Here is a 15,402-nt window from a genome sequence, read left to right on the forward strand (position 1 = left end):
CACTCAACGAGCTTACTTCTTTGGTATGGGACAATTTGTAGCAGCATGGTAATGTTGGCACCATGCAAACATGGGTCTTATTGTAGGTTCTTGACATAGAGATGAGACCATAGACCCATATCTGTGGCAAGATAAGAGATGGTTACTTAGGTTAGATCAGGGGTAGGCAAATCTGGTCCTCGAGAGCCACCGGCAGGCCAGGCTTTCAGGATATCCACAATAAATATGCATGAGATAGATTTGCATCTCAAGGAGGTAGTGCATGCAAATCCATCTCATATATATTCATTGTGTATATCCTGAAAACCTGACCTGCCTATGGCTCTTGAGGACTGGAATCGCCTACCCCTAGGTTAGATGATTCCAAGTCTCTCTGCTTATGCTGTCTGTGGGTGGGGCTGGAGGCAGAACGGGGTCTGACACAGGCAGAACGAGGCAGAACTGGGTGGGCCTGGTGGCGTGGCCATGGATCTGGATTTTCCTTCAGGAAAATCTGGTAACCCTGAGAGGGGGCTACTATGATGGTTCTGTGACGTGGAAGAGTAGCCCAGTGGTTAGTACAATGATCTGAGAATCTGGGAAACTGGGTTCAATTGCCACTGTAGTTTCTTGTGACTCTGGGCAAGTCACTTAACCCTCCATTACCCCAGGTACAAAATAGGTATCTGTATATAATATGAAAACTGCTTTGATTGTAAGCACAGACAGGCAAGTCACCTTTCCATGGCAAGTGCAGTCTATAAGAGCCTGCTCTGTGGGTGCTTGAGCACTCCCAATATTGAACAAGCTCACTGTGTCTCGAGAGAGGTGATTTTCATTGAGTTTAGCACTCCAGTAATTTTGAAAAGTTGGTTCCTAAGCTATGTGCAGTAGTTCTGCAGAAGATCCCTGGTTAGGGTTACCATATGGCTCCAGAAAAAGGAGGACGGATTGAGATACCCGGGTTTTATGGAAGTAATGGAAGTAAAACCTGGATGTCTCAATCTGTCCTCCTTTTTCTGGAGCTATATGGTAATCCTATCTCTGGTTTGATTCCCATTTAACACTCCAGGATGACCAGGGCTCTAGCTGGGATTTCTAGTGGCAGTGTTCTTAGCCTGTGTGTGGAAGTCATGGTAATCAATAAGGATGATATCTAGTGGTCAAATTTTAAGCTAACAGAGTGTTGGAAAGAGCATTGCTGCACAGTTCCCAGCCGCAGGGCCATTGCTGAAATCAGCACTGTGTGAGTGCTGTGGCCACACAGGGTGCAGATATGGAGAGGTGTAAAAATGTTTCCAGCCCCACCATTTTATCTATTTTAAGGGCAATAAACCTTTTTTGTAAGGAAAGCAAATAAAAAGTATGAGAAAAAGAAGGCTGCTTTGGTAAAAGTAGTAGCTGAAAAATTAAGTAAAAAGAGGTTAGCCTTCACAAACTACAAGAGATTGCAGAAAGAGGAAGTCAGGTGACAATGTCTGGAAAAGCTAAGTGAAGCTGGTACAATAGTCAGGAAAGCAAAGGTGCAAATGGAAGAAAAAATAGCCAATAAGGGAAAATGAGAGGGCTAGACATTTTTTTTTAGATATGTTAGTGATAGGAGAAAGTGCAAAAGTAGCATTGTGAGACTCAGAGGTAAAGATGAGGAATAGATAAAGATAAGGTGGAATTTATTACCAAATACTTCTATTTTGTATTCACAGATGTAGGGCCAGGAGTAGGATCACAGAAACAAATATAAATAGGAAGTATGGTAGACCTTGAATGATTTTCAGAGTACTGTGTTTGTGAGGAGCTAGCTAAACTAAAGGTGGACAAAGCAATGGAACCAAATGACATGTATCCAGGGTACTAAAGGAGCTTAGGGAGGTTTTGTGTGTATGTACATATGTATTTCTGATTTTGCACAGGAAAATAGATATATTTTAAAATATTTCTTTATCAGCTTTTGCATCTTCTTTGGCTCCATCTCTACAACTAGGAACCGGAGAAGGGTGGATATTCGCTATTGAGTGTATCTCACCAGCCTAGGAGCTATTGTTCTCATTATTTAATCCACAAGCCTGCCTATAGGGCCTATAGGGACCCTGAAGAAGACCATAGTGTCAAAACACGGACCGTTTTGGGTCCATTGTTTCCAGTGGTTCAGGCCCTAGACATTTTTATGTGGATTATCTATTTTGTTTTAATAAAAGTCTTCATCTTGGACATCAACTCTCCACAAGTCTTTTTGCTTCTTAGATGTGGTCTCTCTCCACAAAAGTGAAAGTAAGAAGGATGTTGAGAACTACAGGCCATTTAGTCTGACTTCTGTGGTAAGTAAATGAATGGCTACCTTTCTAAAATAGGGAATAATGAGGTTTCTGGAAGCTAAGGGATTGCAGAATTTGAGGTAGGCATGGGTCTTGTCAGACAAATTTGATTATTTTGACTAGGTGACCAGAGAGTTAGATTGAGAGAGACTGCTAGATATGGTGTACTGTACTTAGATTTTAGCAAAGCCTTTGACAGTTTTGCATAGACAACTTATCTATAAACTGTGCCCTCAATATCAGCCTTAAAGTGACAGGATTTGGGCGGGAGAAGGGGGGAATGGAATGGATACTTGTATATAGCCTTTTTGTAGTTTTACAACCACACTCAAACCAGTTTATGGTTGAGTAGAAGACAACAGAAGGTAGTAGCAAATGGAGCTCAATCTGAGGAAAGGGATGTTACTAGTGGTATGCTGCAAGGTTCAGTTCTTGGTCCAGCTGTTTTTAACATTTTTGTAAGCAGTATTGTGGAAGGGCTGTCTGGTAGGGTTTGTGGATGATATCAAAATCTCAACCCCTCATTGTGTGGATAACATGAGGACGGACTTAGCATAGTTTGAAGAATAGTCTGGAATTTGGCAGCTAAGATTTAATGCTGAAATATGCAGGGTAGTAATGTATTTGAGCAACAAAAACCCAAGGGAGTGGAACAGTTTAGAAGGTGAAGTACTTTTGCAGACAAAAGAGGAGTTGGGTGTGATGGTATGTGATGTTCTTGAGGTTGTCAAACAGGTAAGAAAGATGATGTGATAAGCCAGAAGGATGCTTGGGTGTAAACTAAAGGGAGAGGAATGGCCAGCAGGAAAAAAAGAGGTGATAACACTACTACTACAATTTACAAGGCTATGTTTAGAAGAGCTTACAATCTAATGTGGACAGACAAATAGGGACATATAGGGGTTGGAGTTTCTTGCAGAGAGAATGATAGAATAGGCATAGGTAATTTTACAGTGAATGGGAGTTAAGAGTTGAAAGCAGCCTAAAAAATGTGGGCTTTTAGCTTGAATTTGAATACTGATAGAGATGGAGGCTGACGTAATGACTCAGGCAGTCTGTTCTATGCATATAGTGCAGCAAGATAGAAAAGATGGAGTCTGGAGTTAGCAGTGGAAGAGAAGGGTACAGATAGGAGAGACCTGCCCGATTAATAGAGTTCATAGGGGAGAACATAGGGGGAAGATAAGTGTGGAGAAATATTGTGGGGCTGCAGAGTGGGTGAACTATATTCAAAAATGAATGGGGAGGCATGGAAGTGACTTGGGGAGAGGAGTAATGTGAGTATGGTGGCTCTGGTGGAATATAAATCATGCATCAGAATTTTGCATGGATTGAAGAGGAAAAAGATGGTTGAGTGGAAGACTTGAGAGAAGCAGGTTGCAGTAATCTAAGCGAGAGGTGATGAGAGTGTGGATAAGGGTTTTAGAAGTGTGCTCAGAAAGGATAGGCCGAACTTTGGTAATATTATAGACGATGAAGTGACAGGCTTTAGCAGATTGCTGTAGAGAGAGAGAAGTCAAAGATGACCTTGAGGTTACATGTTGACACTTCTGCATATTTCTTTGGTGAGACCTCATTTAGAGAATTGTGTATAATTTTAGAGACCAAACTTTCAAAAAGATATAAACCTGATGGAGTTGGTCAAGAGGTCAGTGATCTTCGCCATAAAGCATATGGAGAAAAACTTACGAGAAGAACTCAATATATATACTTTGGAAAAAAGGCAGGAAAGGGGAGATATACCGTATTTCCCCATGTATAGGACGCCCCCATGTATAGGCTGCAGGAAATGTCAATTTAGGTTTTAAAACTCTTAGATAAGCTGCCCCATGTTACTAGAAACAGCTTATCTAAGCATTTTAAAACCTAAAACAACCTATTCAATGGGGCGTCTGGGACAGCCTATATATCCCTTCACCCCCAGTAAATACCTTTGCCGGCTGCCTCCTGCCTTGTCGTGGCATTGAGGAAGCAACACCGGGCCGGCTGGATGCTGAAAAGAATGCTCCTGCCCTGTACCGCTGGCCGCGATGAGGCAGGAGGTAACAGTCAGCCGTCCAGGAGGGAGCTGCAGGTATGGGGGACTCCATGGCTGATCTTCCAATGAGGTGGCTTATCTACGATGTATTTAGATAGGCTGCCCCATATAAGGAAGCTGTACCCACTGCAGGGGGATTGTAAAGCCCATGTATAGGCCGCGGCCTATACATGGGGAAATACGGTAATAGAGATGATTAAATACCTCTGTGGCATTAATGAACAGAAGACAATCCCTAAATAGGTACACATGAAGCACTGGTTTCAACTGATATAGAAGGAAAAGGAGAAAAGATGAGTTAACAGGCCACATTGAAAATAAAATAAAATACAGACAATATCTCTTAGCATGTTCATTTTAGTATATGGGTTTGTGTTTGTGTTCTTTATGGAGATCATTTGAGAATGGTTGACAGTATCTATATATCATGTAAGTAATGGCATTTACACATTTAAGTGGCATACATACATATATCAGATTTCATTATTTACATGTGTAGATGCCATGGGACACATAGGGGGCATTATTCAATATTAGCTATCTTAGGGCTCCTTTTACGAAGGTGCGCTAGTATTTTTAGTGCATGCACACGATTAGTGCGCGCTAGCCGAAAAACTACCGCCTGCTTAAAAGGAGGCGGTAGCGGCTAGCGTGAGCTAAAACAACTAGCACACCTTTGTAAAAGGAGCCCTAAGTACTGGCACTGAATTTTCAGAACCTTCCTGGGCGCTGGAAATTATCCAGGTCCAGTCAATGTTCAGTGCCAGTACCTGGATAACTAACCAGGTATAATTAGGACTGCTTTTTTTTAAATTTAGCAATTTCAATTATACATATTCAAGAAAAGAATAACCCTCATCAAACATAAGAAATATTACCAGTATAAAAAAATGTTTCTAACGTCCATATCAAGCAGAGATTTGCAAGGATATTCTCAAGGTAAATAATTTTTAAAATATTTTAATAGCCCTTTTTATCATATTCCAATAGAAATTTCTCCAGATGAGAATGATCAAAAAATATAAATTATTTACTCTGATATTGTAAAATACATCTACAGGGAAAATGCAGGAAAAAAGTTTCTCCAATAGCCAAAGCCCTGGATTTCAGGGCCAAGAACTGTTTCCTCTGTTCCTGAGTGGCTCTCATCATAGGACCTGATCAATGATTATCAGTGATGCCTGGATAACTTCCAGATCTGATTTAACTTCGCCCCCAGACCACCCCAGCACTATCCGGATAGTGCTGCTGTGGCTAGAGCTGATAGCAGCATTCTTTGGTTAAATAGTGCTGTGTGATTGGGTAGGACAGTCTACCACCTACTACCCGCTGAATATCATCCCCATAGATTCTAAGAGGACATGTTCTAGGCATGATTTGTATAGTCTAACTCAGGGTTCCCAAACCTGTCCTGGGGGACCCCAGCCAGTCAGGTTTTCAAGATATCCCTAATGAATATGCATGAGAGAGATTTGCATACCTGTCACTTCCATTATATGCAAATCTCTCTCATGCATATTCATTAGGGATATCTTGAAAACCTGACTGGCTGGGGGTCCCCCAGGACAGGTTTGGGAAACACTGGTCTAACTATATTAGGGCTGTGTTTCGATTAAAAATTTTTATCCAATTAATAGCACAATTAAAGGTATTTTATTTATTTCCCACAGTAGCTCCTTATGACCCTGGGCATGTTGCTTAACTCTTCATTGCCCTAGCTACAAAATAAGTAACTGTATATATTATGTAAATCAGTTTGATTTTAATCATAGAAGGGCAGTAAATACAATCCCACCCCCCTTCCCTAAAGGACTAATAATCTCCCTCCTTTCCACCCCCCAGATCCAACATTTCTCCCATCTTCTTTCTTTCATGGGGTTCATTATCTCTCTCTCTCTCTCTTTTTTCCCTTTCTTCCACCCTCCCTCCACACCACCTCCATGAGCAGCAACACAAACTTGGTGGTGATTCTTGTGGCTGCTGGAGCTCACTGCCTCTACCTTAGCTTCCACCAGTAGCCCTCCAATTCTGCTCTCTTCCTTCCCCCAACTCAATCCCCCCCCCCCCGCCCCCACTTTGCTGGTCTTCTTTAAAGGTGGTCTTCTGTTGATCCCTGGCAGTGGCAGCATTGCACATATACTGCATGTGGCCTTCTCAAAAGCTTTCCCTCTGGTCATTCTGTCTTCTCTAACATCATTTCTTGTTTTTGCATGGGTGGGACTGGTTAGAGGGGAAGCTTCTGACCAGGTTGCAGACAGTATATGTGCAATGCTGCCACTGCTGGGGATCAACAGAAAACCACCTTTAAGGTAGACCAGTGTGGAAGAAAACTTAAAAGATGCCAGATCATGCTGAGAACAGGGATTGGGGTGGAAGAGAATAGAAGAGATGATTACAGGAGGCAGGAGATGCTGCAACATAATTAATTTTTTAATAGTGATTAAAAATTAATGCATTAATTGCAGAATTAAATTGCAGTCCTTATACTATACACTTTGAATCGATAAAAACCCACACCAAAATGTTTTGTCGTATCTTCCACAGAATTTGGGCAATTCTTCTGAAATTTAGTGCATTGTGTTCTGAATGAAGTTGATGTAAAATGTTGTAAACATTTCCCACCGCACCACAACATTACCTTGTGAAAATGAATTGTTGCTATGGGATACACGCAGAAGTATCTCTTTGAGGGTGCTTTCAACTCCTAACTCCGCTCACCTTGGATTCTGTATCCCTAACTCAATGTTTGTCTGTCCAAGTTAGATTGTAAGCTCTTCCAATCAGGGACTGTCTATAAATGTCAAAATGTACAGTGCTGCATATGCCTTTCAGCGCTATTTAAGTGATAAGTAGTAGTAGTAGTAGAGGTGCTGTCCCAGCCACTTGCACCGCCCTGTACCAAACCACTGCCTACCCAAAACATGTTTTTCTCCTAGCTGTAAAACCCATTGATTAATCAAGAAAGAGAACTTTCTTCCATATTTATAATCCCAATCTCTCATCAGTTATGCTCCCATTTCCCTTTCCCATAACACCCCCTAACCCTTTAACCCCCCTCTCCCAATTCCAACCCTCCCCGCATATGTGATTCTCTGAAGGAACAATCACATTTATATCATCCCTTTTCGTTATCATATACCAATACCGATTATTTCAAAAATAAACAACAGTAATGAGGGAAGTTTGTAAAGAGTCTCTATATCAAAATGTTTTTTTTTTTACTGCAGAAGACCGAATTCTGATAAAGAACTTGGGGCTAGATTCACAAAACAAAACCGATCGTGTACCGATCAGTTTGCGACCCCTTTACTATCAAATTTCCATCTGGCCTGATTCACTTACCTCTTCTGCGATCTGCTTTGAATCTGTGCATGCAATTGAGGTGAACGCATGAAAAGAAGGCTGGGATGCGATTCACAACACCAAATTTCCGATCCAACTGGGCTGGCCGATCATCTGAAGAAGCGACTGCTGGGGACCAGTCGAAAACGTCTTTCCGACTGGAAGCCCTGCTCTCTTCCCTGCAATCTCTCCTGCCTGCTTGCCTTGAATGCTGCCCTGCTCTGCCTCGATCTTCCCCGAATCTCTCCTGCTGCATCGCTGTTCTCCTGCCCTTCCCTGAAGCTCTCCTGCCGCATCGCCATTCTCCTGCCTTTCCCTGAAGCTCTCCTGCCCTTCCCCGCCCAGCGAGCCCGTGGTTTTAACCCGTGGGTTTAAAGCAGGTTAAAGCCACGGGCTCGCAGGGCTAAAAACTAACAAAAAAGTTTTAAGTTAAAAAAAAAAAGGTCACGTCTCAGACGGGCATGCACAGACCATCTACAGATGGTCTGCGCATGCGCATGGATCGCTATCGAGTGATCCGTGCAGGCAAATGGGGGTGTTCCTCCGATTGCACCCATCTGCATATTTTTCGTTCCTGAATTCATCGGATCTGCCCGATCGGGCAGGTTAGTGAATCCAGGCCTTGGTACTGCTAAAAGGTTAAAGCAGTTGATGAGTGTTGAAAGAGTTCCCACAGAAGAGTTGGAACAAAAAAAAAGCCTTGATGTGCTGCTACACAAGATCCAAGCAACGGGCACTGTGGTTCATAAGCCAGGCAGTGGATGACCATGCTCGATTCGCACACAAGAGCACATTGACATTGTATGCAATCTTGTATTGAGCCAGGAGGACGAGCCGCAAACACACCAAACAACTCGCCAGAGAAACAGGAATAAGCCAGACAACTGTGGTTAAGTTAATTCATGACAATCTGAAATGAAATTATCTTAAAGAGCGTCATGCCCAAGAGTTAACTTTATACAACAAAGACACGCCTGAAAAGGTGCAAGCAGCTTTTGACCAAGTGCCCAGAGCACAGTAGCAGCTTCATCTGGTTTACAAATGAAAAGATAGCTCCACCGATAACACACAGAATAAATTGCCTGTATGTGCTCTCAACAACACTGAAGCATGAGGTCAACGCCAAATGCCTAGTATGGTCCCACCTGACCTTCAGCCAGTCATGGTTTCGGTCGCAATCTTGAAACTCGGATTCACAGATCTGTTCTTCATCGATCCTGGGGTTAAGATCAATGACACATACTACCTGGATGACCTCTTGACACAGAAGCTGTTGCCATTGATCTGTCGCATGTCAGGAGACTACTTTATCTTTCAACAGGACAATGCCCTAGCACATTGGGCAACGGACACTAGTGCTGCCCAATTCAGGAAAAAAATTTCGATTCGATTCAGCCTATTGAATTGATTTTTCAATTCGATTTGATTTTCCTGCCCAATTGGGTATTTTTTTAAAACATCCTGGTGGGTTTATTTTATAGCCTCTTCACCCCTTTTATAGTCTCTTCACCCCCTTTGCCTTCTAACCACACTGGCGCTGTGGTGTAAACAAACAAAAAAGACTTTTCCTCTCTCTGTTAAATCCTAGCTCACATTTGCGGTCTAACACCAGCTCTGGCAGGATACATGTTTCAAATCTGACATATTGTAATCACAAAACAGAAAATATAATTATTTTTTCTACCTTTTGTTGTCTTGTCATTATTCAGATCTTGCTGGTCCCAGGCTCTGGTTGTCTTCTGATAACTTGCTTGCCAGGGTCTTCTTCTTTCTTCTTTCCTCATGCTAACTATCCATCTGCCATCTCTGTCCTCTTCTTCCGATTCCCTTCCCTCCCCGGAGGTCTGGTATCTTTATTTTTTTCGTCTCCATCCACAGATCCACCTTTTCTCAACTACCCTTTCATCCAGCATCTCTCCCTCCTTCTCCACCACCCCAGGGTCCACCATCTCTCCCTTTCTTTTCCCAACTACCCTCCTATCCAGTATCTCTATCCTCCCTCCACACTATCCCTTGTGTCCAACTTCTCTCCCTTTCTGTTCCTTCCCTCCCTAAATCCCATTGTCCATCATCTCTCTCCCTCTCCTCTATTTTTAGACCCATTATTTGTTCCCCCCAAAGTCCGGCATATGCACGTCTCTTTAAACCCCCACTTCCCTCCCTCCCTCTGTGTACTTCTACACCAGGGCCCCCTCCCCTGAAGGTCTGTCCCCCCTGAAGGCCTGTACCCCCCCTGAAGGCCTGCCTGTCCCAGTGAAGGCCTGCACCCCCCCCTGAAGGTCTGCACCACATCCCTGAAGGTCTGCCTGTCCCCCCTGAAGGCCTGCACCCCACCCCTGAAGGCCTGACTGTCCCCCCTGAAGGCTTGCACCCAAAGCCTGCCTGTCCTCCTGAAGGCCTGCACCCAAGGCCTGCCTGTCCCCCCCTGAAGGCCTGTACAACCCCCCCCCCCCCGAAGGACTGCACCCCCCGGAAGGTCTGCGTGTTTCCACGGAAGGCCCGTACAAACCCCCCCCCAAAGGACTGCCCCCCCCCCGGAAGGCCTGCGTGTTCCCCCTGGCCTCCCGGCTTCAATTTACCTAATTTCAGCAGCCTGCATAAGATTGCTAGTGCTAGCGATCTTTGCAAGCTGCCATTGGTCTTCTGAGCTGCCTTCTCTCTGCTGTGGTTCTGTCCCTCCTCTGATGCGGCAGCGAGAAGGCAGCTCGGAAGACCTATGGCAGCTTGCAACGATCGCTAGAACTAGCGATCTTATGCAGGCTGCTGAAATTAGGTAAATTGATGCCGGGAGACCAGGGGGGAAGCCGGACAGAACACTTTCCGACTGACATTCCCCACTCGCCCTTTAAAGCAGGAGCGGCAGCGGCCGGCCAGCAAGAGGCAGCACTGCAGATCCTGCTTTAGGGGGCGAGAGGGAAGGGTCAGTCACCGAATCGGGAGGCCAATTTTTTTGTTTTTGAATCAATTTGAACCGATTCACCCGAAATGAATCGATGAATCGGGCAGCACTAACAGACCCCATAGAACTACTACATCAGGAGACCCCAGACTTCATTGATCTAGACCTAAACCCAGTTGATTACCAGATCTGGGAGCTGATACAGGAATGCATCTACCAGAGTGTGATATCTGACGTCGAAGACCTTAAACAGCTCCTCATCTCTGTTTGGGCTGAGCTAAAGCAGAGCATCATTGACAATTCCATAGATCAGTGGCAGCCAAGGCTGAAGGCGTACCTTCGTGCAAAGGGAGTGCACTTTGAACATCTACTTAATTGAAACATTACTTTTTGACTTTATATTTTCTGCAAGATATGCCATAACAATTTTTGATGTGTTTTTATTTAATTCACAATTCATTTTCATAAGGTCGCATTGTGGTGCAGTGGAAAATATTTACAACATTTTACATCACTTCATTCAGGACATGACACACTAAATTTCATAAGAATCAGCCAAGTTCTGTGGAAGATATGATAAAAAATATTTTGATGTGGTTTTGCTTTCAGTTCACAGTGTATATATGTGTGTGTGCACGTTTGTATTTCTGATTTTGCACAGGAATATACATATATTTTAAAATATTTCTTCATCAGCTTTTGCACCTCCTTTGGGCATTTACATGGGTTAGCATCCTGCTTATTTTTGCCAGAGATTAGAAAAGTAATTGAGGGTTGGCTTTATAGTGGCTGTTCTTATACATGGGGTTTTGAAGAAAACAGCAACTATACATACTTCTGTATAACCTGTAGATAGCAAACATTACCACGTAAATACCACTCATTTTGTAGACATGTGCTTTTCTCAAATGTTTTTCTGCTATATTTTATAAAGGGCACCATATTCAACGGGCCTTTGCTAAAATAGGCTAGAAATTGTGAAAATCTTGATTTTTGACATTCCAGTTCTAATCTAGGTGCTCGGTGTATAATTTGGCTTCACACGTCTGTACATATCTCAGTGTCTCTGTACGTGATGGTGTGCATGCCTATGTCTCTGTATGGATGGATTTCTTATCAGGTCCCATGATTGTCAGTTTCTTGACTTAGGTAGACAATGTTCCAATAAGGAGGAGGGTGCTAAAAGTTTGTGTGATATTGTTCTTCAGGTGAGAGAGATATATTCATCAGACACTACACAAGGAGGCAGGCAGCAGATACTGCAAGATTCTGTGACTGTGGTGTATGCAAGGTTGAAACTCTGATTTATTTATGCTCTCTTGGTGAAAACAAGAAGAGACATGAAATTCAATAAGACTTTAGAAAAAGATTTATAAACTAAACTCTGAAGGGCTGAAATATCTAAATATGGCTTCGTACTCCCAGGAAGGAAGAGGAAAAAAAAGAACACAGGCAAAGGGGAAAGAGAACCAAAGATTGGCATCAACAATGGAAAATTAACCCTACCATAACTTCCTGTCCTTGTTTCTAGGTCTTAGGTTCAGTCCTGGCAGGCTGGTGACAGAAATATCCAATATCCCAAGGCCTGCTAGTAAAGACCCACCCCATCATAAGTGCAGCCTGGAAAAAGTAGGACCAACAACTCCCCGAACAACTTTGCTTCAGTGCTTCATTACAATCAGTCTCCATGGAAACATGAGAAGGGAGTTGCCATAAGCACTGGGGAGAGGAGGAAACACACATAGCAGGAACAGGGAGTATTAGTGTGTCTTGGGGAGGGGGGGGGGTGCACAGCTGGGACTACAAGGAGGGTGGGGGAAGGGTATCAGCAGTTCAGAGACAGGGCATCGCATGTCCTCATGTGAAACATACTGAGAAGTACACTTAATCCCAGAGAGGGAGGCTGAGGAGTTGACAGTATCTGCCCTAATGACAGAATGACCTGTATGTGAATAGTTCAAGAGAGGAGTAAGTAAAATAGGGCACTCTGAAACCAAGCCAGTATCAATGAGTCACTCTGACAAGAGGATCAGAGCATTCAGCAGCCTTCCTCTTTCCAGGCATGTCTGAAGAAATGAATTAAAAGTCTTTTCTACTGTAGGAAGGGTTTGGATTCTCAACATTAATCTCTCACTTTCAGCTACAACAGCTCAAACCAAGAACATTATTTTGGTAAAAGGCTCAACATTTACTGCCCCAGCACCATCTTCCCTTGGCACAGCATCTCCAAATCACTTTGCAAACCTTTGGAAACTTACAGAGCTTAGGAACTTGGCAACGGATCAATGCTATAATGATATTGATACGGGTCTGTTAGCCCCTCGTTTTGTAACCCATCCTAGTTTCCCAAACCACCCAGAAAGCATCAAAAAAGTGGTACAGCCAAAGGGTCCCATCCCTATTCTGATCTATGATCCCCTTCTTTTGTTAACACACAGATCTCTCCAGATTCCAAAAGCTCCTGTCAACACCCCAGCACTTACACGGCAGCCTCCTGTTCTGACTCGGAGCACCTGATGCCGACATCTCCAGCAGACTGGGGATCAGAAATGCTAATGCCAGCAGGTGCTGTCAAGAAATCCACTTGGCACTGAGGGCTCTAGAAAACCCGAGTTCTGAAGAGTCTCATTTTGTGGGAACTTCAACTCAGCGGATACGCTCTCTCTCTCTCTTTTCCCTGGTCTTCAATGTAGATCGCAGTGTGACTCAGGCTCTCTCGCTTCCCTCAGTCTCTTCCACACACCCTCCCTCCTCTCACCAGCCCACTCTCAGAGTTGGCTGCCAAGAGCACAGGAATGTACCAAGCTTTGCAGTAAGAGGGGAACTAAGAAGCTGGACATGCTGCAGCCCGTACCAGTAGCAGACTTCAGGAGGGAGATTTCAGCTGCTGCAGCTCTCTAGTGCTGTTAGAGCTCCGCTTAGGAAAATGAATAAATAAATACTTCGGAACCATGACAAAAAGTCTTGCAGAAGAGACCACACAGACACGTGTGATTCGTGAAGGCTGAGCAGGCTGTTTATAGATTTGTTAGAAAATCTTGGAACCAGATTTTTGACAGTCTGATTTTATTCTGTAGAATGAAAATATGAATATGTAATGGATTGTAACATGCCCGAGAAATGTGTGGGTGAATCTATACAAGTACACACGCCGAAAAGAACACACACGGTTTTGTGTGATCTGCATGTGCACATTTCTGGGGGTGCAAAGGTATAACGCACATGCATGGACACGAGTGTAATTCTCTCAAGGTAAACCTATTTCTAAGTACCAAAAAAAAAAGTCTCTTTTGAGCTTATTCTATACAGAAAAATAGACCACTACTTTTCTTTATAGAATACAGCATAACAAGTCAAATAGATGTCCCTGTATTTTATGGGCAAGCACTTTACACCAGCCACAGAGCTGGTGTAAATGCTTGCACCTAGAATGTTAAAAAAAAAAACATGCTCCAAATGATAGTATTTTATCATTTATGTACACGATTGTACTCCACACTTTGCCAATTAGAAACATAGAAACATAGAAAGATGACGGCAGAAAAGGGCCACAGCCCATCAAGTCTGCCCACTCTATTGACCCACCCCATTAAGTCTGAGTGCTAGTGACCTGGTTTCTTAACTCGACCCTCGAAGGGATCCCACGTGGGTGTCCCATTTTTTCTTAAAGTCGAGCACGCTGGTGGCCTTGGTCACCTGCACTGGTAGTTTGTTCCAGTGATCTACCACCCTTTCTGTGAAGAAATACTTCCTGGTGTCACCACTAAATTTCCCTCCTCTGAGTTTGAGCGGGTGCCCCCTTGTGACCGAGGGTCCCTTGGGAAAGAATATATCGTTTTCCACCTCGACACGACCTGTGACGTACTTAAACGTCTCAATCATGTCACCTATGTGAATGCCTGTCCCCAAAGTACACACTGAGAATTGGTATGTACTTACAGAATATCTACGAACGTGGAGATGATGCGGTATACAAACCTAAGGATTAGATTAGATTAATCATGTAACATAAAAATAGCCATGCTGAGTCAGATCAATGGTCCATCTAGTCTAGTATCCAACAGTGGCCAATCCAGTCACAAGTACCTGGCAGAAAGTCAAATAGTAGCAACACTCCATGCTATCAATCCCAGGGCAAGCAATGGCTTCCTCCATGTCTATCTCAATAGCAGACTATGGACAGTTTCCTCCAGGAACACGTTCAAAACTTTTTTTTAAACCCAGATATATTAACTGCTGTAACCACATCCTCTAACAATAAGTTCCAGAGATTAGCTATAACTTGAATGAAAAAAAAAAAAAAATTCATCCTATTTGTTTTAAAAGTATTTCCATTTAATTTCATTGCATATCCCCAGGTCTGTGTACTTTTTGAAAGAGTGAAAAATCGATTCATTCTTACTCGTTCTACACCACTCGGTTTTGCAGACCTCAGTCAAGTCCCCCTCAGCTGTCTCGTTTCTAAGCAGAAGAGCCCCAACCTCTTTAGTCTTTCCTCATAGGACAGGAGTTCCATCGCCTTTCTGACCATTGCTCTTCTTTGAACCTTTTCTAATTTTGCTGTATTTTTTGTAGCTGGAATATGGTCATTTATACCATATCATATTGTTTCTTGTACCCCGCCAATGTCAACTGGGAATTTATGTGTGTATGTGACTACATATGCATGCAAATGACAATAATACTGATAGCATGTTCTGATCACCTAAATCTAGGCAGTCTATTATAGAATTACTCTCATAGATCACATGCACAAAATGACACCTGCCTTAGAGCAGATGCAAATTTGTATTAAAACACTTGTGCAGAATAGGATATTACTGCAGGAGTCA

At 43.3% G+C, this 15,402-nt stretch overlaps 1 protein-coding gene across 2 annotated transcripts in view; it reads right to left on the reverse strand.

Moving 5' to 3' along the window:
• The window catches only part of LOC117366816 (dysbindin-like), an 85,885-nt gene extending 72,573 nt beyond the window's left edge, over positions 1–13,312 (reverse strand). Inside the window, exon 1 of one of the 2 annotated variants that reach the window (XM_033958730.1) lies at positions 13,054–13,312. In XM_033958730.1, coding sequence (XP_033814621.1) covers positions 13,054–13,096 — 43 coding nt within the window. In that variant the 5' untranslated portion in view covers positions 13,097–13,312. Of the gene's footprint in view, positions 1–12,076; positions 12,188–13,053 lie in introns of those variants that run through there. The other variant, XM_033958731.1, reaches the window with a different exon arrangement.
• Between the last annotated feature and the right edge of the window lie 2,090 nt (positions 13,313–15,402).

This window comes from Geotrypetes seraphini, chromosome 9, assembly GCF_902459505.1.
Source record: "Geotrypetes seraphini chromosome 9, aGeoSer1.1, whole genome shotgun sequence".
Taxonomy (NCBI): Eukaryota; Metazoa; Chordata; class Amphibia; order Gymnophiona; family Dermophiidae; genus Geotrypetes; species Geotrypetes seraphini.